We start from the raw sequence: 27,431 nt of genomic DNA on the forward strand, positions 1-27,431 counted from the left end.
ATATTAGGGACCAACTGAATTATAATTTTATTTTTGGAAAAATTACGTGCCCAACCAAACTTTATTCATGAACTTTGGAATTTAGTTGAAAGTAGAAAACTTTTCTCATATATATATTTTTAATATATATTTATTATAGTTAATGTGAAGAGACTATTTTGTCTAAAGAAGAAAATTCTAATACAACAACAACAAAAAACCCAATATATTCCCACCAAGTAGGGTCTGGGGAGGGTAGAGTGTACGCAGTCCATACCACTACCTCTAAAGAAGTAGAGGCTGTTTCCGATAGACCCTCGGCTCAAGACACAGGACAATATACAAAAACATCCGAAGTATGAAACATGATAAAACTAACATAGATACGACATCCACAAAAATAATGTACATTACCAAACAAAAGAAACCAAAGCCCCCTTAACTACTGACTACAATTCATCCACCCACCTTATCCCTCTATCCTAATATTTTTCCTCCAAACCTTCCTATCCAGGGTCATGTCCTCAGTGAGCTAAAACAGCTTCATACCATGTCTAATCACTTCTCTCCAGTATTTCTTTGGTCTATCCCTACCCCGCTTGAAATCATCTAACGCTAGCCTTTCACACCTGCAAACTGGGGCCCCTTCTCATCACATGATCAAACCATCTCAACCTCACTTCCCGCATTTTTTCCTCCACCGATACCACTCCCACCTTCTTCCGAATAATCTCATTCCTAACCTTGTTAGCCCTTGTAAGACCACACATCCAACGCAACATCCTCTTTCCGCCACCTTCAACTTTTGGATATGAGAATTCTTAACGGGCCAACACTCCGCTCCATACAACATAGTCGGTCGGACTGCAACACTATAAAATTTGCTTTTAAGCTTGGAAGACACCTTCTTATCATATAAAATTTCCGAAGCAAGCCTCCATTTTATCCAACCTGCCCCAATACGGTGAGAGACATCCTCATCTATCTCTCCATTCCCCTAAATCGTAAACTCAAGATACTTAAAACTATTCCTCTTGCAAACTGCCCGAGAGTCCAACTTCACTACCACCTCCTCCTCTTGTCTCGAGTCACTAAACTTGCACTCCAAATACTCCATCTTGGTCCTACTCAATCTGAAACCTTTAGACTCCAGGGTTTGTCTCCAAACCTCCAGCTTATCATTAACACCTTGTCGCGACTCATCAATTAAAACTACATCATCCGCAAAAAGCATACACCAAGGCACCTCGCCTTGTATTCTCTGCGTCAACACATTCATCACTACGGCAAATAAAAATGGACTAAGAGTTGATCCCTGGTGCAACCCTGTCAAGATCGGAAAATGCTCAGAATCTCCTCCAACCGTCCTGACTCGAGTCTTCGCCCCCTCATATATATTCTTAATCACTGATGTACGCCACAGGGATCCCCCTTGCCTTTAAGTATCTCCAAAGAACCTCCCTAGGGACCTTGTCATATGCCTTTTCCAAGTCAATAAACACCATGTGAAAATCCCTGCTCTATCAGTCTCCGTACTAGGTGAATTGCCTCAGTCGTCGAACGACCAGGCATAAATCCAAATTGATTCTCCGAAATAGACACAATCTTCCTCAAGAAGAAAATTCTAATGAAGGGTAAAAAGTTTAAATCAATTTTCTAAGGGTCTTCACACTTTTAATAGATTATAGATATAGATTATAAATTATATTATTATTATTGTTAATGAGAATGTTGCGTTGGATGTGTGGACTTACTATAGGAAACAGAGTTAGGAATGAGATTATCCGGGAGAAGGTGGGAGTGGCTTCGGTGGAGGACAAGATGCGGGAAAGAAAGCTGAGATGATTTGGGCATGTGATGAGGAGGGCCACGGATGCCCCAGTTCGTAGGTGTGAGAGGCTAGCTTTGGATGGTTTCAGGAGGAGTAAAGGTAGGCCAAAGAAATACTGGAGAGAAGTGATTAGGCAAGACATGGGGATGTTACAGCTTTCTGAGGACATGAGACTAGATAGGAAGGTGTGGAGGTCGCGGATTAGGGTAGAAGGTTAATGTGTGTGTGGGTTATAGCTAGTAGTTAGGGAGCTCTGGTGTAGCCGGCTTGGTAAGCTTACGACTGTGCTCACTGGTAGGATCTGTTAGTGTATGCTACTACGGGGGGTGGCCTTTTATTATTTCTTATTTACTATTTTTTTACTTTCGTATTGCTCTTATTTTCATGGCTCTCATAGCTCTATTTGTATTATTTCTCATTTCTTATCTCGGTTATGCCATCCATTTTGCTTCAGGTATTATTATGACCGTGTTAACTATTCTTGATCTTTGAGCCGGGGGTCTATCGGAAATAACCTCTCTACTTTTTCGGAAGTAGCGGTATGGACTGCGTACATTGTACCCTCCCCAGACCCCACTTGGTTCACTGGGTTTGTTGTTGTTGTATTATTATAAATAAATTATAGATTATAAATATAAATATAGATTATAGGTATAAATATATTTGTAGCCAATAGAAAGTGAAAAAAAAGATTATTCATACCATTTTCATTATACGAAATGTAATTTTGAGAGCATATAACTGTTATCAATAACAAAATGATTCTGCAATAAATATGTCGTGATGACATACTAATATTTTTTAGTCATAGAGATTCCATACAAAAATTCTTCAAGAGTTTCTTATAGAATGAACTCTTAAACTACACGTAAAAAAAGAATAAGAGATTAAAAAAAATAAAATAAAATAAAGATTCGACATTTACAAACCTCATGACCACAAACACCTCCTATCCATAAATTTGATAATATCCTTGACAATTGAAAGAGACCACACAAATAAATAATAAAGAAGAACAAAATCTTAAACAAATTACAATAACAATTGATAATTAGAATACTTGTAGGTACTTTCTACTAATACTGCAAATTCATTTAAATACATCTAAGAAATTGATGAAATCGAAATGATCCAATTGTTTTTTTTAAGTTTTCCTTCTAGATTTTGATTTTGGATTTCACACTACCTTTTCTAAATAGTATTTGATTTGGATTTAATAATACTTTTTCTAATTAAATAATGTTTTTTAGTTCTTATTAATTTTGGTGTCTTAAATATTATTATAATAATTTAATAACAATAATTTGAGGAAAAGAGTGAAAAGAATATTTATCTAGTCAGAGTGTTTTAATGAGTTTTTGCTCATATTTTTCACGTCAATTAATAAAATATACACAAGAATTCAGATAATATAAATAAATATTACATCTTAGGTATGCTAGTGTATGTTGTGTCTCAGCAGATTTCTTTTAAAAACAGAAAGAACAAATTAAATTGGAATTTCATGAAAGTTAAATTATTCTTTTCATGCGATATATAATAGCTTAAAATAATTTTCTAGTTTAGTAATTTTGTATCTAATTGATTAATTTAATTATTTTGTTTTACATTATGTATATATTGAAAAGCTCAAACCTTAAAATCCTTCGAATATAACCAGCCGTACGTACTCCTAACAAGAGATAATCCCAAACCACTTACCAAAAAAAAAATCCCAAACCATTGACAAACCCTTTTCTAACAAATTAAGCCCATCTTTTTGACAATTTAGCCAATAATTTTTTCATTCTTCTCTTATTCTCCTTTTTTCTTTTTTTTTTTTTCTCCTTGAATTTTTAAAGCTTTTGTATTATATATGCTAAAAAAACCTCCCAACATATATATTTTAGGAGTCACATTAATTAGATCTTACCATATAGTTTTTCTATATCATATATTTTAGGACTCTTCCCGTATACTTTAGGAGTTGATTTTATGTATATAATGATATAATAATTTTAGAAAAAAAAGGTGAAAAGACAATTTTATCTAAAGCGGAGTGTTTTAATAAAGGGCAAAAAGTTCAATCAACTTTTCTAAGGGCTTCACACTTTTAATATATTAGTATATATAAATATATATATATATATATATTTGTATGTTTTGCCATTTGCGCCTCTCCTCATTAGAGCCCACACTTTACCCAACTAGGCTTGAGTTTTTTTTTTCGCATTTGATAACACTGGCACACGTCTTGTAGTATGCAAATTCAGGCGTTTGGCGTGATCTTAGATGCTTGTTATAAGATTTTGTGAGTTGCTAATAATCAAAGTAAAGCAACTGTTACTTTTGCATAATTGGGCAAATTCAGGCTTTTGTCCTGATCTTAGATGCTTGTTATAAGATTTTGTGAGTTGCTAATAATCAAATTAAAGCAACTTTTACTTTCGCATCATCCTCCCCCCCCCCCTACCTAAAACAACAACAACACACACAAAAAGAAAAAAATTAATAGAAGACGGTCGCCATACTTGGAGACTAACACAATTCTGGCTCAATGCTCATAAGGCTAGACACATCTGTGATCCCCTTGCTAATTCAGGCTTTGTGTAGGTTCTTTGCTTCCAGTGTCGACTATCAGCGCTTTTTTTCTTATCGAGTAAATAAGAAAACTGGATGCTAAAATATGCTGTAGGTATTTCAGTTTTTAAATGCCAAGGTATTTCACTTTCCTTGGCATTTTAAAAATGAAAATAAGAAAGTTTTAGCAGTTTCTGTTCTCTATTTTGAATTATTTCAAGGATGAGGATTGCTTTGAGAATAATAATCCGGATGATTTGTTGATTTTTCTCCCACTTTTCCTGTGCATCGGCATTCGACCCTTTTATCATGAATATTCTGCAGATGTTTCTCTGCGTTCCCAAGTATAAGTAGTTAGCCAAAAAATCACGTCCTTTTAACTTAAAACATGCTTTGTCAATCTGGTTTATCTCAAAATGTTTTTAAGTGTTCCATTCCCGCTTTCTGCTTGGAAGAAAATGTTCTAAAAATTGGTGTCCATTTCGAATTTAGCCTACTGGTTTCACCTTGCTCAGCTTATAAGAAACTTTGAAGATCTGAGTTATTTGTTTTCCATTTGGGACAATTCCGGGAAAGCCTTTAAAATCCTTATTTTAAGACGTAAGAACTTGCATAGCTAAGTGGGAATACACTGGGTTTGTTGTTGTTGTTAGTTGAAGGGGACTTTTTGGTTGAAAAAGTGCCACAAAAAACTTCTCTCGGAAGTTTCTTGAGAAAACTTTTAGGGCGCTTCAAACACCTCTTTTTTCTCTTATCAAACTACACTTGCTATTTGTTCAAACTTTCATCCAGCCATACATATATGAGGCATTGACTTCATGTGAACCGCAGCTACTACTCATGTAACTTGTAAGTGAATATATTTTTTGAGTTGCCATGTAATCAGTAGAAGTCTAGAATTATTAGTCTGAGGCTTTTACCATTCCCCGTCTTTATGCATCACGCTACTGAAATCTGTGTTACTATGTTTGTCTGGAGAGATGCGGATCCATAAAATTATTAGCCAAACCTTTTTTTTATCACATTATTCATAGAAGCATGCATGTCCAATTATTAAACCTGTTTGTTTATCTGGCGCTTGAGACTTTAACTGGTCTATAAATGTAGAAAATAAGATTTTCTTTTTTCCAACTAAAATGATCAAGGTTTACATTTTCTGCAAAGCAGAAAAGCTGTTTTTGAAGAACTTAAAAGTTTCTGAATGTTGTTTGCACCCATGGTGCCAATCACTGGGTTGTGCTTCTTCTTGCTATCTTTTCACTTTTTTGGGGGTGGGTATTTGTGTTGCAGTTGGTTGAATTTTTTTTGATAACAATTGTACCTGGGTCAGCTTGCACTCACCTCGACTGTTCTATCGGGTGTGGTGCAGTTAGTTCATGTGTGTCGTCACTAAAGAGTATAGTGTTATATTATTGTGTTTGCATTCTGTAATTTTGTTCAATTTCTTGATCTGTATCTTCAATTTTTGGTAACTTATAAAGTTCTTTCGTGAAACCATAGAAGTGTTGCTCTGAGGGAACTGCAATTTCTGCATTTGATGTTGTTCGTTAATGATCATCACTCTAGGAAACTGTAGTAGTTTATCCTGCTGTTCACATTCTGCAATTGCTACTAGTGTCAAGTTTAACATTTCAGCATCTTATGATGTGACTTGTCATATGACATGCTTTAATTCAAGCTTAAATTTCTCTTTGTTAGAACAAATTAAGCAGGAATTACACATTAAACCATAAAGCTACCGACATTCAAGGAAAGAACAAATACATGGTGTTGGTCCCCTAATAGAGAACCCAAAACCATAAGGATTAGGGACCACAATTTTGCATCTTAATTTGTCATCCACAGTTGATTTAGCATGTTGTACAAACATAAATTATAATGATGGGAGTCCGAATGTAACCGGGTGAGTTTCACCCTCTTCCCCGACACTGTTAAGGAAAAAGACAGAGGTAACCCAATAGTGTGGGACTCTGTTTCTAATCCACATTTTAATTTGGTTGACAGATCTTGACGGAGCTTAGCTCCCCTTTGCCGATGAGGATGGAAAGGTCTTTTCTGAGGCAAATATGTTAGCAAGATCAGCTGCGGATGGATGTTAATGGTTGTTGAAGTCATGAAAGTTGGATTTATGACCAGGTTGCTCCTTTCGTCTGCAGTAACTCCAGTAACCAAATGATGACTTGCTGGTGTAAACGAAGACGTTCAAGGATCAAAAAGCTCGATCAAATTGTTCTTTTCATTTCTCGCCTTCAAACTTCTTTTGCTTTCGTCTACCTACCCACTCTCTCAGGAAGAGATAAGGTTTAGATGAAATTTAGTGTATTGTTGTATGTTGTTATATTGTGCAACTACCATAAATTGGTGTATTCTGATGGTATGCTACCACCATTGCACCTTATTGTATGTACTTTCTGTACTACAGTGGATATGAATTTGTTTCTGTTTTCAGGGTTCCTCACTTAATGATGTTACTAGTTTCTGCTTTTTTTTTCTTTTGAAATGAAATCCCTTTTCCCCTCTAAACTGAAAAAGTAACACCGTGCAAACGAAAGCCTGTACTATGCCAAAATACAAAAGAAAAAGATATTTGTATCACTTTAATGATGGTATTAACAAGCAATCTTATATTAATTATACTCCTTTTCGAATCATATCATAGTTCAATTGTATCACCCTGGTGATGCAACTTGATACAATGAATACTTGAAGCGAATCATAGTTGTATTTCTCATCGAATACAACCTGTATCAATTTGTATTCGTCCTCTCTCGTCTCTCTGCCAATGTTTATGGTCTTGATGAAAATTGTGAGCAGACATAATATGCAGAGTTCAAAGTACATAGCTCTTTCCAACCTCTTAAAGGGTCGCATTTCCCATAATCACCTTCAACAAATCCATGCTCGAGTTTTCCGTATTGATGTTCACCAAGACAATCTCATAGCTACTCGTCTTATTGGTCAATACCCATCAAAATTTTCCCTTCGTATACTTTTTCATCAGTTAAAAAAACCCAACATTTTCCCCTTTAACTCTATTATTAGAGTACTAAGTGAAGAAGGAAAGTTCACTAATGCATTCTTGGTATTCAACAAGTTAAGATATCAGTTCATTTTGCCTAATGAATTGACTTTTTCGTTTATGCTCAAAGCTTGTTGTCGTTCTGGGTGTTCATATTATGTTCAGCAAGTTCATACCCTTGTTGTGAAATTGGGATTTAGTGATGACCCATTTGTGAGTAATGGGTTGTTGAGTGTCTACGCAAGGAGATTGGAAGAGTTATGGTGTGCGCGTAAGGTGTTTGATGAAATGCCTGAGAAGGATGTTGTTTGTTGGACTTGTTTGATTTCTGGGTATGCAAAGTTTGGTTTGTCTGAGGAAGGTTTGGGTTTGTTTTTGTGTATGGTGAAGAAGAAGTTCGTCCCTGAAAATGATACTATGGTCAGTGTTTTATCTGCGTGTTCGAAGCTTGATATATCGAATATTGAGAAATGGGTTGGGAATTTTTGGCATTTAATGGAGCATTATGATTTGGGGTGTTCAGGATGTGACTCGGTTAGTGTTGTACTTGCTTACTTGTATGGGAAGTTGGGGAAAATTGGTAAGAGTAGGGAAATGTTTGAACGGATTTCTGGCGATGGAAAGAGAAGTGTGATTCCTTGGAATGTTATGATAGGCACGTATGTGGGGAATGACTCTGCTTTGGATGGTTTATGTGTTTTCCGGTTAATGATGGAGCTTAATTGTTGTTGTCCCAATCATGTGACAATGGTTAGTGTGCTTTCGGCTTGTGCTCAAGTTGGTGATTTGTACCTTGGTTTGTGGGTTCATGAGTACATGAAAGGTAGTAGGCAAAAAAGCTTTTTACTTTCAAATGCAAATCTTGCAACTGCTTTGATAGATATGTACTCTAAATGTGGGAGTTTAGAGAGAGCAAGAGATGTTTTTGACCAATTGGTAGTAAAAGATGTTGTTTCATTCAATGCTATGATTATGGGTCTCGCATTGAATGGTAAAGGTAATGAGGCATTAAAACATTTCTCAAAAATGCTAGAACTCAATTTGTGTCCAAATGCTGGGACGTTCCTTGGTTTGCTATGTGCCTGCAGTCACTCAGGGTTGATAGCAAAAGGACGTCAAATATTTAAGGAAATGAGCCAATATTTTAGAATGGCTCCTAAATTGGAACATTATGCTAGCTATATTGATCTCCTTGCTCGAGTAGGTTATGTTGAGGAAGCACTTCAAGTTGCTACCTCAATGCCTTTTAAACCCAATAATTTTGTATGGGGAGCTTTACTTGGTGGCTGCACGCTACATAACAGATTGGAATTGGCCCAAATTATTTCCTCCATTCTTGTTGAAATGGACCCCAACAATTCTGCTGGCTATGTGATGTTGTCCAATACATATGCCATTGATCATCACTGGAGTGATATTTTGCGGTTGAGATTGTCTATGAAGGAAAAGGGAGTAGTAAAGCAGCCAGGATGTAGCTGGATCAACATTGATGGAGCAGTGCATGAATTTCTGGCTGGGTCCTCGTTGCATCCTCAGAATAAAAGCCTTCATAGTGTATTACAGGTCTTACTGAAGGAGATGAAGCTGACGAGTATTTGAGTAGCACCCTCTTTCTACCATAAGATTTTCCGGAGTTAAACTATGGGCTCGGTGGGATAGAGCTCCATTAAAGATCTCTGTTGTTTTGAAAGGTATGCAGACTCTCTGGAAGCACTAGGCTAATGGATACTGTTTCTTGGTTTTACTTTTGAGTTACTATTTACAGCATTACTGCCACGAATACTTTCTTGTAAATGACTCATCAATTACATTGTTGCATCTTTTTTAGCAGCAGCCAGTCCCATGAAATGAGCCTTTGTTTTCAACTGATGCATGCTGCTGCTGTGATCCTTAGTTTTATTGCTTGCTACAACTTTGGAGTTATTTCTGGACATCCATTAGCCTTTATTCACTTTTTAGCCGACTAATATCAGGTATATGTTTCAGTTTAATTTTCCTACTTGGAATTGTTATTCACTTCAAGTGAATTCATATGAGAAACACTCGTCTAATTGTACCTCTCTGGGTGAATTTAATGAAACATTTTCCATGAACCTATCTGATACAGAAATGATGATGTGAGTAACCCTCTCACTCCCTGAGTTGGGGCTGGGAAGCATAATCAGGGACATCTTGGGTCGTCACCTAATCGGTACGGAGAGAACAGTAGGCCAAAATGGGGAGGTGGGTATAAACGAATCAGGAGGGTATTTGGTGAGGCTGATTCCATGAACTTCATGAACCGGCCTGGTTCCAGCAGGGCTCGGCCCATTCATAGTGGATGATGACATCATGGTCTGATTTCTCATCTTATTACATCTCTTATTTCAAGCCTCGGAAACAGCCTCTGACAGAAATGCAAGGTGAGCCTGTGTACAATACACCCTTGTGGTGGGGCCCTTCCCCGGACCCTGCGCATAGCGGGAGCTTTAGTGCACCGAGCTGCCCTTTTTTTGCTGTTGGGAATCTTTTTTCTAGAAATGTGAAAGTGAATGATTGAACATATTATTTCTTCTGTGTTTATGTTGTTTCAATTTGGCCAAGATTTTTTGAAATAGTTGCCTTTAGGAGTGCATTTGAATCTGTGAATTGCGATTAAACTTGTTTCATGAGTGTGCGATTTTGTTTATTATTAGCTTTCTTGATTGAGCGGGAGTAATCATTTAAGGTTGTTTTCCTTTTCAACAAAATAAAAATGGCTCATTTGATACTATTGGGAGGAAATATTATATAGGTTTGATTTGTCCTCTGTAGCTCATCTTTGAATTTATCTTTGTTATTGCCTTGTTGGTTGGGAAGTAGCAGTTCAATGTTTGAAAGTCTACACGTCCCATAGTATGCAAATTCAGGCTTTTGTCCTGTTCTTGGATGCTTAAGACCAAAATCTGGTCTACAGATGTAGACGATAAGTTTTTATTTTTCTCTAAAAGGAAGAAAGCTGCTTCTGAATAAGCTGAAAGTTCTAATGATGGTTGCACTGATAGTGCCAACTATTGCAGTTGTGCTTCTTCCTACAATCTTTTTTCGTTCTCTTTTTGGTCAGTCCAAATTTTTTATAGTAGTGGTGTCTGGGCCAGCTTGTGCCCACCTATTTCACCGGGTGTGTTGCAGTCAGTTCATGTGCATCATCACTAAAGAATATAATGTTCTATTGTTCTGTTCACATTCACTACTTGAAAGTAAAGTGGTCTATTTGCTGTTGGCATTCTGCAAATGCTAGTAGTCTCAAGTGCAAACTTTCAGCATCTTGTAATATGATCATTTGTCATATGGCATGCTTTAATTCAACTTAAACTTCTGATTGTTAGAAAAGCAAACTAAGCAGGAATTACGCATTAACTCAAAGCTATTGGACATTGAGGGGAAGAACAAATAATGGTATTTGTCCCCTCATGGAAACGCAAAATCCTTGGGGTTTTACAGACCCCAATACTGCAATTTAAGTTGACATCAACAGTTGTTTTTGCATGTTGAAGTGTTGTATATGGACGGGAGTTCAAGGTAGCAGAGCAAAAAGACGGAGATAACATAATATTGAGAGCCAGAGGGCCGTATTTCTGATCCGTATTTTAATTCTGGTTTGCAGATCTTGAGGATGGGTAAAGTGTTAATATTGAGAGCCAGAGGGCCGAATTAATTCGAATTTGCTTCGGAAAATCTTATTCGGAGGGGTAAAGTATTTACTACCAAAGATGATTTTATACCCATTACTCGAACTTTAAACCTTTGATAATGTTTTTTTTACAGGTAAATGACAATTGTTGCAAGAGCTCTCTTGCATTAAGAGTTGTCTGGTAGCTAGTAAAGAACCAACTTATTTATGTATTAATTTTTGCAGAAATTATATAACTTTGATTAAGAAGTAAGTTATGTATAAAGTTAATACGATATTTGATTTTACGATTTAGAAACCTGCATAACTAATGCGTTCTGGAAAAAAATCTCAATATCGTATTCGTCTAGAAGAAAAACAAAAATTGTGTTCATTATGGTCTTAAGAACAACAATTACTTAAATACGTTCGTATCGCCAGAAAAGTCAAGGGGTCAACAGGTGAAGTTTTACTACAATTACTTGAAATGCGGGATATCACCAATCGTGCAAGTGCGAAGGTTTGGTGTGGATAAAGAGAGCTTCTCTTCGTTTGTACGTAACAGATGTCGCTTCTTCTCCTTCTGGAGCCTCCCTCATCGGAGAAGGTTGCCCAAAAGCGGTATATAAGACATACCCGGTAGACTGAAGACCAAGCCAATCTTGAAACTCAATGCTTGTGTAATTTTAACTAGCGATCAAACTATCCCTACTAGTACAGGCGCATTTTCAACGACAATTTTGACAAAGTTTTGGGACATTTTTATTTTTTAACCAAGGGGAAAGAAAAAAGGAAAAAGCTTTGGGACATCTTGCATATTTGTAATATTCAAATAGAGACAAATATTTCGTATATTTTCATTTCATTAATTTTGAACAACATCAAAAGGTTCTTCCACCCAAGTAGACTTCAATCATTTGCGTACAAAAGAAAAACATGAATTAGTGTCCATCAAAACTTTAAGATAATCAAAACTTCACATCAAAAGAAAAAGAAGGAAAAGATTTGTTTTCATCCATTTTTATCACAACAGTTTAAATCCACGTGTAGCGTTTGATTATTTAAAGATAAATGATCTTTAATAAAGTGTAAAAGTTCAGATCACTTTTCAAAAATCTTTCACACTTTAATATAATAGTGTAAACATAAACATATACACACATATATATTACCACCAGAGGTTGCGATTAATGGATCATCACTTTTGCATTTGCCATATAGTACCTCTTTCCCTTATTGCCACATGTAGGCTAAAAGAGACGCATCAATTTGAACTATATTTATTTTGCGATTATTTTTTTATATATTTATAATGTTTTCTTATTTTTAAAGTCAAATCTTTACAAAATCATTGATTACATTCTTAGTACGTACATAAAACTTTTGAAAATCTGATACTTCTAAGAAATTTTTTTATTCTAATAATTTTATATTTATTTACAGATTTTTTCAATTTTCTTAAAATAAATTTAGTTAATTTAGAATTCTTAAACTAATGAAAAAAGAATTATTTGTCATTAGTTTTGATGATTTCTAATAAGGAAAGGTTTTACCAAATATATTTAATTAATTTTCAACTACCCATCAATTTGAACTATAGTTTTGTTACAATTTTTTTTAATATTTAAAATCTTCTCTTATTTTTAAATCAAATCTTTACAAAATCATTAATTACATTCTTATTACGTACTCAAAACTTTTAAAAATTTGATACTTCTTAAATTAATCTTATTCTAATAATTTTATATTTATTTTTAGATTTTTTCAAATCTTCTTAAAATCAAATTTTTCTTACTCTAACGATTTTATAGTTATTTTTAGATTTTTTCAAATCTTATTAAAATCAAATTTAGTTGTCCAACTAATCCGGATTCACGCCACTAACGATTTTATATTTATTTTTAGATTTTTTTAAATCTTCTTAAAATCAAATTTAATTGTCCGACTAATCCGGATTCACGCCGCATGGGGCCCATTCGGGAGGAAGCGCTCCCTATCAGGGATTTTTTCATACCCAGGGCTCGTATCCGAGACCTCTTGTTAAGGGAGGAGCAGCCTCATCCGCTGCACCACATCGTTTGGTGGTATTTAGAATTATTAAACTAATGAAAAAAGTATTAGTTGTCATTAATTTTGATGACTTCTAATAAGGAAATATTTTATCATAAATATTTAATTAATTTTCAACTATGCATCAATTTTGGTTCATATTTTTGTTACGATTTTTTTTTTTAATATTTAAAATCTTTCCTTATTTTTTAAGTCAAATTTTTACAAAATCATTTAATACATTTTTGTTATGTACTTAAAACTTTTAAAAATCTCATACTTCTTAAATTTTTATTATTCTAACTGTTTTATATTTATTTCAAGATTTTTCAAATCTTTTTAAAATAAAATTATTTGATTTAGAAATCTTAAACTAATGAAAAAAGTATTTATTGTAATAATTTTGATGACTTCTAATAAGGAAAGGTTTTACCACAAATATATTAATTAATTTTTATCTCTTAAATTAGGAAAAAAGAGTGAAATTCTGATGACTTCTAATAAGGAAAAGTTTTACCATAAGTATATTTAATTAATTTTTAAATTTTAAATATTAGAAAAAGGTAGTGAAAAGACGATGTTGTTTAAAACAGAGACTTTTAATGAATGACAAAAAGTTCAAATAAGTAACAATTTATAGATATAGATTATAGATTATTTTTTGGATATAATAAATTTAATATTTTAAAAAATATATTAAATAATGATTCGTATTGTCACGACCCAAAGGACCATGAGTAGCACTCACACTAATTTTCCTGTGGGAGAATCATCTAAATCAAACTATTACTCAATCACTTAGTCAATATTAAAATAATATTTTCATAAAATCATCTTAACAATAGTAATCTGGAGTTAATAATCAGTAACGCGAAAACCAAACAATCTACCTACTGATATTCCCAAGACCCGAAAGTCATCGTACAAGAACTACTGATGAAGATCATGTCTAAAGAACTATCTAAAAATTAAATAAATAAAGAATGTTTCATTGCCCGAAAGATGGACAAGAATAATTAAAATGACCCATGGCAGCCTGGAGATGGAGTGCTCACCCTTGGATCAAGATCTGCTATCAAACTTTAGAAGTGAGATCATGTATGGGTCTCTAGAACAATTTCTGCACTCAACAAAAGAAGAGTACAGGGTAGTATCAGTACGAACTACTATGTACTGGCAGGTATCATCGGCCAACTCAATTTAACAACATGTACACAACATAAATCAAATAACAAGTAAACAGACATCATCACATAACAAATCCTCAATGAATCAACAGTACAACAATAACAGGTCAAACAGTGCTCACAAACAAGCCACATAACCATCAAGAGTATCAACCATACTGTAAACCTCCACAAAATCAACACAAATATGTACACACATGCTATGGGACTTATTTTTGCCCAAATAGTCATGACCTGCAGGGAACAATCTATGTCCATGTACCGTACCAGCGTGGTACCTGATCCAACATAAATATAAATGTATCGGCGTCGTACCCGATCCAACATAAATATAAATGTACCGACGTGGTACCCGATCTAACATAAATATAAACAAGTATTATCAATATCAATTTACACAATCTCACAGCATACAACACAATGTAACAAGTTTACAAGTACACTTAAAAGTCATAAGACAATTCTATCAAGCCAATTTTCAGTAAACATTTATACACAAATCAACAACTCAAATATCAACAATTTCAAGCATGTCCGAATACCAATCCACAAGTATCCCATTTAGAAGCATACACACAATTAAGTTGAGTCTAAACTCCAATTAAACCATAACCTACCTCAATCGAAGAATCCAATGCAAGCTAATTTGTAAGGGTCTTACCCTTCTGTAAAGCTTCCGAATATTTCAAATCTGTTCAAATACGATTATTACTAATACGTAAAAGAGTCCAATTTTAAAAATTCTTACTCTAAAATTCCCAAAACCTAAACCTCAGTTTCTCTAATCCCAAATTATAGAGCAAATTACCAAAAATAAATATATCACAAAACTGTAATCCATTTCTATAAAATGCCAATGATTGATTTTTTATTCTTTCCATATTTGTTGTCTAACTTGTTCACTGCACTACAGGTGCACTACTGCCATATACTTATTCCATCCACTAGTTAGTTTATGCAATTCTAATACAACCAATTTTCTACCCAATTAATCGTACACTACTCCTCAACTACCATTCATTTCTATTCTGTTGCTCAACTTCAATTCACTGTAAACATATATTCATGAAAGGCCTCTCGCCTAAATTCTTGTCACCCGTACATCACTACAAAAAATGATTACCATCACAACTAAACCTCACCTTAAAACTTCAAACTCCCCCGTGAATAATAATAAAGCCGCAGTCTAATCTCCATTCACTTTGTTACACTAGAAATATAATCAATCTAAGGAATCAATTTGACAACTTACAAAGAATTTTCTTTGACATAAAACTACCACTCCAACTTCTGTCTCTCTTTCTCCTCACTTTCTGATTCTATTGTTATAATATATGGTAAACCCCTATTTATTTAAAATCATTCTTATATTGACCACTCAGGTACATAAATTATTATTTTGACCCACTAAATCACTAATTAAATTAATTATTAAAATACCCAAAATTTTTAATAAATTCTTAGAATTTGTCCGAAATCTTATAAAAATAAATTAGATATGTACATTGACTAAAAAGTACATCCCGGCCCCATTGAAAATACTATGATACTAATTCGAGGTCATCTCGATAAAAGGTTGACAATTATTTGGTTTAACTTTCTCAAACTCAATTACCCAACTAATGACTTAAATCACTGCCGCACATCTCAAAATTGATATCACTCATCGCATGAGTCATAATTCACATACATAAACTATAGGGAGAGCTAAAATGAAAAAGACAAGTAAAATTTCACAAACAACCGGGAGGATCGTTATACGTATTTAATATTAAGTATAAAACAGATAAAATTATTTATTAATTTTTTAAATCAAATAAATATTATTAAACATCTACTCCTTACTTTTAACACAGTGGGACAAGTAAAAAAAAAAATAATCGTTTAGCCATGAGAATTTTTTATTTATTTTTAAAAAATTATTTCACATTAGTGAAAACAGTCAAGTGGAAATAAGTAAAGCATTAGTGTTTCACTATAAAAATTTCAAATACTTTTTTCACCTCCGCAGATTACTTTTTCTCCAAGCATCTTATTCAAAAAGTTTAACTATTTAATTATGTGATGCTAAATGAAGCACATATTTAATTAATTACTCAGTATTACTAATATGTCAGTCATTCACTTCATTTCCTTCCAAGGCTCTCCTCTTGATTGAGAGTCCTCCACTACGCTCATCAAAATCACTGTTTACAATTTTCCCCCCAATCATTCATTCTACAATGATACTACCAGTGTTCAAGCTAGGGACACTTGCCCTGAAATCATTCTGCAAGCCCATTGGTAATCGCATTAAGAAGGAGGCTGGGTATCACCCCAGGTTCCGTACTTTCATCATCAACATTGCCCAGGTATTTATTGTATCCATTACCTGAAAACTTACACTTTTGTTGACTAGATTTCACTTTGATTTGGATTTAGTGAGATAGCTCTCGGTTTTTAGTAGGTTAACTCAGGTCAGGTGGTGCTGGAATTTGAAGATCAATAGCATAGGTAGATGAATTAGTTAACCCTAGGTTGGAATTACCTAATAATGTGAAATTAACAGCAACATACCCAGTGTATTCCCACAAAGTGGAGTCTGGAGAGGGTAGCGTGTACGCGGATAGTAGTATCGTACCTCTACTTAGAGGTGAGGTTAATGGTGTGAAAAGATTTTTTTTCTTTTTCTTTTTAGAAAAAACACTTGATGCTTAAAGGTAGAAAAGATCAAAGAATTTTAAGCATATTTGGTAATGATAGAAATTAAAGACATAGAAGAAGAGCCTTGGAGTAACTGGTAAAGTTGTTGCCATGTTCAAGCCTTGGAAACAGCCTCTTGTAGAAATGCAAGGTAAGACTGCGTATAGCGGGAGCTTTAGTGCACCGGGCTGCTCTCTTTTTTAAGAAGCTAAAGACATAAATAAATACGTTTTTTTAATCATGTTTTACTAGGGAAAACTAGAGCAGCGATTTGTGATTCTATGGGAAATCGAACACGTCTAAGTAAAGAATATGACTTAAAGATTACAAGATAAGAAGATAAGTGGCAAAGGCTATTCATTTTTGTAGGTTTAACTTACAGGAGCTCTGCCGCATAGTCGTGTAATGACAGGAACGAAAACAATTGTGGCGACTACCTTATTTGAGCAAGTCCTGTATGCAGTGTGCTTCAGTGTACTCAAATTAACACAGCTTATTATCATCCATATACTAGTTAAGACCCGCGCAGTATTGTTCGTGTCCCTGGCACTTAATGCGTTTCAGTCTTGCATTATCTTTCTGAATATGTGATCTAAGTTGATAATTTCTTTTCTTGGGCATTGGAACGGAAGATCATCAGAATTGGAATTCAATGGACAATACACATATTTGATTTCTTACTTTTTTCTTTTCTGCAGGCAAACCATAGATTGACAACTAAATTGCAAAGACGTATATATGGTCATGCAACTGATGTCGCAATTCGCCCATTAAATGAAGATAAGGCCGTTCAAGCTGCTGCTGATCTCCTAGGTGAACTCTTTGTGTTCTCGGTAATGTTGTCTCTAGGTCCTTAATCTGTTCTATTATACAAATATTCTTTATCTAAATTTATTCTCATTTGGGATAATTTTATGGATCATCATGGTGATGTTTTTCGAAGTGCTGATTTGTTTATTTATGAGAACACCCTTGTTTATGTCTCCACTTGTGACAGGGCTTACAATTCTACTACTTCATTCGTTCATAGCAGACCATAGTTGATATTCCCAAACTTAGTCTGATATCCTAGATGCAACGAGAAGGCATGAGATGTTATGCTTCAGAATAGGGGTTTGTTATCGATCAGGCCGCTAATTTCTAAAAGTGAAATCCAGCGTCTAGTATTAGTAAGTCATAAGTACTTCAAGTAGAATTAATTTAGGGTACTACCTAGTTGCCTTCTTTATGTATGTGCGCTGAAATGTAAAATATGTTGACTTTATGTGTCTAATACGGTTATGTTATTGGTAATATATGTGTTTCAATTAGGTTGAATACATAGACAACTCAAACTTGCCAAAAATTTTCATTTAGACACCTTTAGAAGGGTTAGATCTATTGAACACCTGATCTAGGTTCAAAATGTGCCTATCATTAACCATTGGCCACTAAGGCATATTCTCAAAACCCTTATATCTATAGTTGTGGCAATAGGAGTGTGATTTGGTAATATGCAATTTGATCTCTATTTATAGATTTATAGATAAAATGATTTCTTCCGTTTCTGACACTCAACAAATATTGCTTACATGGCAGTGTATGTGAGAAAGAAAAATTTGAGCTTGTTCAAGTTAGCTTGTAAGCAGCTTCATTATTTTGCGAGATTCCTACATCTTTTCACCTGTACATGTTACGAGTAACTCTGATCACTGATGTTTTGGCTGATAAGAAGAAAACACCTATATTTTTGCGTCTGATGGTATTTGAACCTTGTTCTCTTATGGTCTTAATTCCAACTTCATTGTTCCCCGTGCCACTCCGGAGGTACTCATCTAATCCACTGTTTTGCTGCAAAAATAATAGGATGACCTCACATGTTTCTTAACAGATATTAAGTTGTTTCTATTTCAGATTTTGTTTTAATAGGTTTGCGAAATGAAAACTAAACAAGCAAATTGGGACAAAGGAACTGATGTCTAAATATATTAATATGCTGCCTTTTGTTTAAAGCAATTTACTGAGGACATGACTCTAGATAAAAGGATATGAAGGTCAAGGATTAGTGTAGTAGTAGGTAGACGAGTGTTGTCTATTATTCGTGATCAGTATTCACATTGTTACTCTCCCTTATTCTTCGATTTTATTGTTACTTGCTATTTCCATTGCTTCGGGTATCATATTATTTGTTGTGGCTACTGTTCTTTTTTCATCATGGCTTCTCCATTATTGTATTTCCTTTCAAACCAAGTTTGATATGTTTTGCTTGAGCCCAAGGGTCTATTGAAACAACACCTCTTCCTTCTTAAGGTAGGGGTAAGGTCTGCGTAGTGTGTACAGACCACCTCTCCAGACCGCACTTGTGGGGATTGTGAGAAATAATAGAGAAAAATATTATTTGAATTGTTGTCCACATAATTACATCGTCACCTTATTTATAGACACTACAATATAATCTTTTTCCAAGTAAGATTTTGTATATTATTCCTATTCCTACTCATATTCTAACACTCCCCCTCAAGCTAGTGCATACAAGTCATATGTACTTAGCTTGTTACAAATGTATTAATACGAGGACTGGTGAGGGACTTGGTGAAGATATCTGCAAGTTGATCACTTGACTTCACAAATTTTGTAACAATATCTCCCGAGAGTATCTTTTCTCTGACAAAGTGACAATCAATCTCTATGTGCTTGGTCCTCTCATGGAACTTTGGATTAGATGCAATATGAAGGCCTGATCACATACAAGTTCCATCTTATCGGTTTCTCCAAATTTTAGTTCTCTCAGCAATTGTTTGATCCAAACCAGCTCACAAGTTGCTGTAGCCATTGCTCAATAGTCTGCTTTGGTGCTAAATCGAGCAACCACACTCTGTTTCTTACTCTTCCAGGATACCAGATTACCACCCACTAAAACACAATATCCGAATGTAGAACGTCTATCAGAGGGTGATCCTGCCCAATCAGCATCGATATTTCCAATGATATGCTCATGGCCTCGATCCTCAAAGAGTAGTCCTTTACCTGGAGATGACTTTATGTATCTCAAAATACGCACAACTGCATCCCAATGACTATCACACGAGAAAGTCATAAACTGACTTACAACACTCACGAGAAAAAAGATGTCAAGTCTAGTCATTGTGAGATAATTTAACTTTCCAACCAACCGCCTGTACCTTCCAGGATCACTAAGTGGCTCCTCGCTTCCCCTGTCCTGGTAGAAGTTTAGCATTTGGATTCATAAGAGTGTTAATGGGTCGACATCCCATTATTCCTGTTTCTCAAGAATGTCTAAAGCATACTTGCATTGAGAAATAACAATACCTGATCTGGATTGTGCAACCTCAATACTTAGAAAGTATTTCATTCTGCCGAGGTCTTTAGTCTGAAAATGTTGAAAGAGATGTTGCTTCAAGTTAGTGATACCATCTTGATCATTGCCGGTGATAGCAATATCGTTAACATAAACCAACAGATAAATACATAAATTTGGTTCAGAATGACGATGAAACACTGAATGATCAGCTTCGCTACGAATCATGCCAAACTCCCGAATCACTACGCTAAACTTTCCGAACCAGGCTGGAGGGGACTGATTCAAACCATAGAGCAACTTGCGCAATCGACATACACGACTACTAGACTTCCCCCCGAGCAACAAAACCAGGTGGTTGCTCCATGTAGACTTCCTCCTCAAGAGTACCATGCAAAAAAGCATTCTTAATGTCCAACTGATAAAGAGGCCAATGACGAACGGCAACCATAGAGAGAAAAAGACGGACAAATGCTATTTCTTCCACGGAAGAGAAAGTGTCACTATAATCAAGCCCAAATATCTATGTATATCCTTTGGCAACAAGGCGAGCCTTCAACCGATCAACCTGACCATCTGGACCAACTTTGACTATATAAATCCAATGGCAACCAACCGTAGATTTACTTACAGGAAGGGAAACAAGCTCCCAAGTACCACTCATATTTAAAGCAGATATTTCATCAATCATAGCTTGTTTCCATCCTGAATGGGAAAGGGTTTCACCCGTAGTCTTAGGGATGGAAATAGAGGACAAAGATGATACAAAAGCATAATGGGGTGATGACAGACGATGATAACTCAAGAAAGTATAATGTGGATTAGCATTATGAGTGGATCTTATACCTTTTTGATGTGCAACTACCTGGCTAGGAGGAGGCAGGTCTGCAGTAGGGGAAGCATCAGGCGTATGACATGAATCATTTGGGACTAATGCTGGACGCGGGCGGCGGTGATAAGTCAAAAGTGGTGGTACTGCAGCTGGAGAAGGAGAAGTAACCGTAGATTCCTCAAAGATTGGTGTGGGTAAAGCTGGAGGTATAGGTAAAACCTCAGAGATATCAAGAGCTATCAAGATGATCAGAAGATGTATAGTAAGGTTGAGATTCGAAGAATGTGACATCGCCGGACATAAGGTTGCGACCCAGATCAGGTGAATAGCATGGATACCCTTTTTGAACTCGAGAGTAACCAAGGAAGACACATTTGAGAGCATGAGGGGCTAATTTATCTTTTTCTGGGGCTAAGTTATGAACAAAACATGTGCTCCCAAAAACACGAGGGGGGATAAAGTAGAGATGTGACTGAGGAAATAGTATAGAATGGGGAATTTGATTTTGGACCAAAGATGATGGCATTCTGTTAATTAGATAGCAAGATGTGAGGACTGCATCGCCCCAAAAACGCAGTGGAACATGGGATTCAATGAGAAGAGTGCGAACAGTCTCAGTGAGATGCCTATTTTTCCTTTCTGCTATGCCATTCTGCTGAGGGGTGTATAGGCATGATGTCTGGTGAATGATTGTTTGATGAGTCAGAAACTCCTGAAACTGGGAGGATAAGTATTCTAAGACATTATTACTACGAAAAGCACGAATAGAAACACCAAATTGTTTTTTGTATTTCAGCACAAAAACTTTAGAATATAGAAAATAACTCAGAACGATCTTTCATCAAGTAAACTCAAGTACATCTCGAGAAATCATCAATGAAAGTAACAAAGTAACGAAATCCTAAGGGTGAACTGACTCTACTAGGATCCCAAATATCAGAATGAATTAATGAGAAAATAGACTCTAAAGACTCTCAATACTATGTGAAAATATAGCACGGGTGTGTTTCCCAAGTTGACACGACTCACAATCTAATGTGGATAAACTAGACAAACTAGGCACCATCTTTTCAAGCTTGGATAGACTCGGATGTCCCAAACGTTTGTGAATAAGGTTGGGAGGGTCTGAAACGGAGCGTGCTGTGAAGGAATTTGAAGAGGTAAGATAGTAAAGGCCCTGTGATTCATGTCCTATGCCAATCTTCTGTCCATTTTTGCGGTCCTGCATTAGTAAAAAACCATCAAAAAATGTTATACTACAATGAAGGGCACGTGTCAAATGACTAACAGATGCAAGATTAAAAGGACAATCGGGGACATAAAGAATAAAGCGAGTGACAGAAGATAGGAGTTTGGCTTGTCCAACTCCTTTTGACTCTGTTCGGATTCCATTGGCTAAAGAAATAGCAGGAAGAGATTATGAATAAACAATATTAGACAAAAGTGATTTGTCACTAGAAATATGATCAGAAGCACCTGAGTCCACAATCCATGATCCAAAGGTAGGACATTATGTAGTTGTGGCTATTGGTAGAGATATACGCTTACTTGCTCGATACTGAAGATACTCATTATATTCTTTGTCAGATAAATACACCCATTGATCACTTGTGGTGTTAGACTAACCAACATGAGCATTTTTAGGTCATCGACCATGCAAAGAATAACATATTCCACATGTATGTCCAAGCCTATTACAATAACTACACTTAGGTCGAGAATAACATACTCCACACGAGTATGTCCAAGCCTTTTACACTAACTACACCTAGGACGAGATCTTTCAAATCGACCTTCCCTCACCGATTCTTCATGGACTGTGACGTTTGATTTTCTGATCTCCTCATTAAGGGCTCAGATTTAATCATAGGACATCAAGTAAAAGATTAGAAAATATGTTGCCAGAATCAGGAAAAAAGGCGTCTAGTCGCCGGAAGTAGGGTTCCGGCGATCGAAATTTGAGAAACTTGGCTGAAATTGAAAAACAAAAGCTGGTTGGAGGTCAGAGTAGCTGGGCGACCCAACAAAAAAGAAAAAGTCTATCGGAAAATGGCTCACGCGGCTGCGCTTGACAGATATTGCCGGAACTCCGGCAAGCACGTGGGAGCGCGTGGCTGGGGACTTTCCGGTGGTTTTGGTCGGGTTTTTGTCGCCTAAGCCTTCCGATCCTCTTGGTGGTGTTGTATTTTGCACACAACCCACAAAACGGATAATGACTCAACCAATCACAGAAATTGACACACGGTGACTGATTTTTTTTTTTTTCTGAATTGTTTCACCAATGCTCTGATACCCTATTTCTACTCATATTCTAAAAGGGATTACATTGGGTATGTTGTCGTTTTTACTGCTGCCTTTTGAATATGAATTTATAATTACTAGCATCTGATATCTAATGATTAGAAACTTTTATTTCCGGTGACGATGCTAAGTGTGAAAGCATTTGAACTGGTATTAAATGATTTTATGTTTCTATTATCAAACTTGTCTGGTTGGGTTATCAAATGGCCCCCAAGTACGAATACAAAAATTTATGCATTTCTCTTTTACAGTAAAGAATAGTATTATAGATCGCCGGCATTAAGAAAATGCTGAGAACTGAGAAGTATAAACGGACTAGCAACCATTGCATATTCTGTGATGTGTAAAAAAATTCATGCACAGCTTCTACATTACTAAATTGAAGCCATGTTGCAGCAAAAAGTAGGAGAGACATGTATTGTATCAACTACAAATACAGATTCACTATTACTCTCAAAAGTCCTAGATGAAAATTTATACATTAATTCCAATTGCTCAAGTTGGCTTGTTGAGTCAGGGGCCGGGGTGCTCCGGCACCCAGTAAACTCGATCTGGAATAGGTATAATTATATAGAAAATATACGAAAATAGGTATAAAACATATAAAAACACCCACTGGTTGGGTGCACTGGCATTTAAGTTGATTCTCCACTGAAGGGACGCCCCGGGTTCAAACTTTGTTGAGGTGATTTTTTATTTTTTTCAGGTTTTTAATTTTTTAAGCACCCACGATCATCATCTTTGTTATTCCTCCTCCTTTTTGTTCGCTACACATTTGCTATCTGAAGACTGATTACCCTACGTAACCGGAAACAGGATTGGAAAGTGCAATGCTGATTTAATTATTGATCTACAGAAGAATATTGTAGATGCTCCTCTTAGCCTGACATATCCCTCTTTCACTGCATAACACACCAATTCTTTAGTCGCATATAGTATGGAGATGTGCATGAATTAATTTGTAGTTTTTTTATCCACCCATACAGAATGCCGTCAATATGCTTTTGTTATCTGTTTAATCAGGTCGCTGGAGCGGCTGTTATCTTTGAGGTGCAAAGGAGCTCCAGATCTGAAGCTAGAAAGGAGGAAGTTCGGAGGCAGGAACTAGAGGTGCATATCGACATTCATAAAAATTATTTTCTTGTGCTGAAATATGTGCCCATTCCCTCCTCCCTTCACACTTTTTCCCTCGGGAAAATAGATGAAATCATTTCCATAGAACACAGAAAAAATATGCTAATCAAGGAAAAAAACTCAGTGGAAAATGGAGCCAAAAGATTGAGGGGTGAAAATTCTCAACTGAGATGCTAAATAAAGCACTTACTGTATTTAATTTGTATTGCCCTCTGCATTAATAAGACCAGGTTAGGTTGGGTATTGCCACGATGATGCATTATTTGTTTTCTTGTTTATGGCGTATTTTTCTGTCGTAAGTCCTGCAATCATTGCTTTGAGATGTTCACCACACTGCACATAGTCTGAAGCTATAAGCATTGAAGTTACAGAGTTTTAAATATAATTATCCATGAAAGTGAATTTACTTTTCCACATGTTGTGGCATGCTATGATTGAAACTTCTTAGAGTTGCGTTTCTTTTTCTTCACCTCATTTACCTTTTTCCCTTGATACAAAAATAAGCTAAAGTATTTTATAGTTGTCATTGTTCATACGCACGGATAAACTCTTATGTCTTAGATCGAGGAGATCTATTACGAAAAGATGAGTTAAGGACTTGATGTTACTGTTATTGCTAGCACCGTGTCAAGTAAAACTAATTCATAATTTGTTTTCGTTCACAGGCAATGAAGCAGCGAGATGAAGAGCTGAATAGAGAGATTGAGTTCCTCAAGAACAGGATTGATGAACTGGAGAGACAAACCAAAACACGAGGGTTAAGCAGTATTTTTAGCATTGGTCATGCAGAAAGTACCAAGGATAAAGTAAAAGCTGGTTGATCCTCCGCTAGTGTTGTGCTAACAGACACATTGTAAGACCCCTCTACAGTTGAACAACTTAAAGAGTTAAGATAGTAGTTTCTGGAAGTAAAGAAACTTAAAACAACTCTGAAGAAAGGATCATGTTCTAGACGTGCAAGTTTTGACAGGTCAAAGTCACTAGAATACTACTAACCAAAATGGGTATCCGTAGTCTGCAGATTTTGCTCTATAAATAAAGGTCAACATCCCACATCACGACTGAATTGCATAGTCTGGAGATTCTTTATATGCACCTAGCCATTGAGGCAGTACTCGGATGACAATTTTATTTGTTCTGGCTTTCATTAATCAAAATTGTTATTAATAGTTCAGGTGTCTCTTAATTTGTTAAATGTTCTTCATTGTGCTTTATACCTGGGAATCTCCCAAGATGTTCATGGAGTTTTACCTCTAAATATAAGAGGACTATGAATCCCTATGTTGCTCGGAGCCTCCAAAATGTTGCTACCCAAGGAGAAACCTGGCGGCATTTTTGAATTTTCCAAGCAACATAGGTGAATTTGATTCAAGTGTTCTCTGTTGTGATTCCTTCTAATTATTGCCTTGGAAGTGGCCATAACAGCTTGCTCTACTTGTTTTGCCAGTGCTACTCCGAGAACTCGGATTTACTTGGTAATTAGAATCCTACTACTTATAGAAGGGTAAGGATACAAAACACAAAATTCTAGTCAAATTTTACACTAGAGTATTTTCCTTCAGCAACTTTGCATGTGCTGTTTTTGTATTGTTACACGAACTTGATATTTTAGCTAGCTTTTAATAAGGATAGCCCGGTGCACAAAGCATCCTGTATTAGTAGGGTCCCGGAAGGGAATTCATCCCTCTTTAGTACTCAAAGACATCTGCATTTGATTGAGATTGTCAACATATTGGATGCGTTTAGCGATCCTTTGCCCATCACTTTAAATCGTGTGCCAAACATAGAATCAGTAGAGATTTTGACGAAATCAAATAATTATAGAAAAATATAGATTGATGTATGGAAAATAACATCATTGGAAAAAACATATGAATGGTTTGATAAATCTAGTGCAGCAGTCGTAGTACCGAGCAGGACAATATCTGTTCAAACATGCTGTGGTTCAACCGTTGCCATCAAAGTGCACCCCATCCAAGACATCCATTAGAAGGTATACTACAATCATAAACTTAAGCTAATTTATGTATGTGCGCTGAAATCTAAAATATGTTGACATTATGTGTCTGATATGGTTATGTTATTGGTAATATATGTGTTTCAATTAGGTTGAATACATATAGATGACTCCCCAAACTTGCCAAAAATGTTCATTTAGACTCCTTTAGAAGGGTTAGATCTATTGAACACCTGATCTCGGTTCAAAATGTGCCTATCGTTAACCATTGGCCATGAAGGCATATTCTCAAAGCCCTTATATCTATAGTTGTGGCAATAGGAGTGTGATTTGGTAATATGCAATTTGATCTCTATTTATAGATTTATAGATAAAACGATTTCTTCCGCTTCTGAATTCCAAATAATTTGATTAGTGGTCATTACACTCAACAAATATTGCTTACATGGCAGTGTATGTGAGAAAACAAAATTTGAGCCTGTTCAAGTTAGCTTGTAAGACGCTGATAAGAAGAACCTTGTTCTCTTATGGTCTTAATTCCATCTTCATTGTTCCCTGTGCCAGACCGAAGGTACTCATCTAATCCACTGTTTTGCTGCACAAATAATAGGATGATCTCACGTGTTTCTTAACAGAAATTAAGTTGTTCCTTTTTCGGCTTTTTATCTTTATAAGGTTTGCCAAATGAAAACTAACTGACGCTTAAATTGAAGTCATGTTTCAGCAAAAAGTAGGAGAGACATGTATTTAACTACAAATAAACTACAAATACAGATTCACTATTGCTTTCAAAAATCCTAGATGAAATTTTATAAATGGCTTGTTGAGTTGAGCTAACTAACATGAAGAAGGCCTGTTGTGGCATCATTTTTGCCATTCCTCCTCCTTTTTGTTCGCTACACATTTGCTATCTAAAGGCTGATTACCCTACCTTAACCGGAAACAGGATTGGAAAGTGCAATGCTGATTTAA

General features: G+C 35.7%; 3 protein-coding genes across 9 annotated transcripts in view; all 3 read left to right on the top strand.

Annotated features, from left to right (window-relative positions):
* The window catches only part of LOC107878397, a 15,326-nt gene extending 8,499 nt beyond the window's left edge, over positions 1 to 6,827 (top strand). The window contains exon 2 of the mRNA XM_016725373.2: positions 6,374 to 6,827. The gene's annotated coding sequence lies outside the window, so the exon portion shown is untranslated. The remainder of the gene's footprint in view (positions 1 to 6,373) is intronic.
* A 126-nt stretch (positions 6,828 to 6,953) lies between these two features.
* Positions 6,954 to 11,330, top strand: LOC107878396 (putative pentatricopeptide repeat-containing protein At3g08820). 7 transcript variants are annotated; one of them, XM_016725370.2, is made up of 5 exons: positions 6,954 to 9,079; positions 9,220 to 9,361; positions 9,496 to 9,790; positions 11,014 to 11,098; positions 11,175 to 11,330. In XM_016725370.2, the coding sequence occupies exon 1, from the start codon at positions 7,152 to 7,154 to the stop codon at positions 8,985 to 8,987; it is 1,836 nt and encodes a 611-aa protein (XP_016580856.2). In that variant the 5' UTR covers positions 6,954 to 7,151; the 3' UTR covers positions 8,988 to 9,079; positions 9,220 to 9,361; positions 9,496 to 9,790; positions 11,014 to 11,098; positions 11,175 to 11,330. The 7 variants fall into 7 exon arrangements, with proteins under 7 accessions (XP_016580856.2, XP_047271371.1, XP_047271369.1 ...); XM_047415415.1 differs by having other exon boundaries at positions 9,496 to 11,098; XM_047415413.1 differs by having other exon boundaries at positions 11,014 to 11,330.
* Positions 11,331 to 16,267: 4,937 nt separating this feature from the next.
* Positions 16,268 to 25,671, top strand: LOC107878398 (optic atrophy 3 protein homolog). The gene is made up of 4 exons (XM_016725375.2): positions 16,268 to 16,606; positions 17,636 to 17,770; positions 24,392 to 24,478; positions 25,168 to 25,671. The coding sequence occupies exons 1-4, from the start codon at positions 16,478 to 16,480 to the stop codon at positions 25,321 to 25,323; spliced, it is 507 nt and encodes a 168-aa protein (XP_016580861.1). The 5' UTR covers positions 16,268 to 16,477; the 3' UTR covers positions 25,324 to 25,671.
* The last annotated feature ends 1,760 nt before the right edge of the window (positions 25,672 to 27,431 follow it).

Source organism: Capsicum annuum, chromosome 7 (genome assembly GCF_002878395.1).
Source record: "Capsicum annuum cultivar UCD-10X-F1 chromosome 7, UCD10Xv1.1, whole genome shotgun sequence".
Classification (NCBI taxonomy): Eukaryota; Viridiplantae; Streptophyta; class Magnoliopsida; order Solanales; family Solanaceae; genus Capsicum; species Capsicum annuum.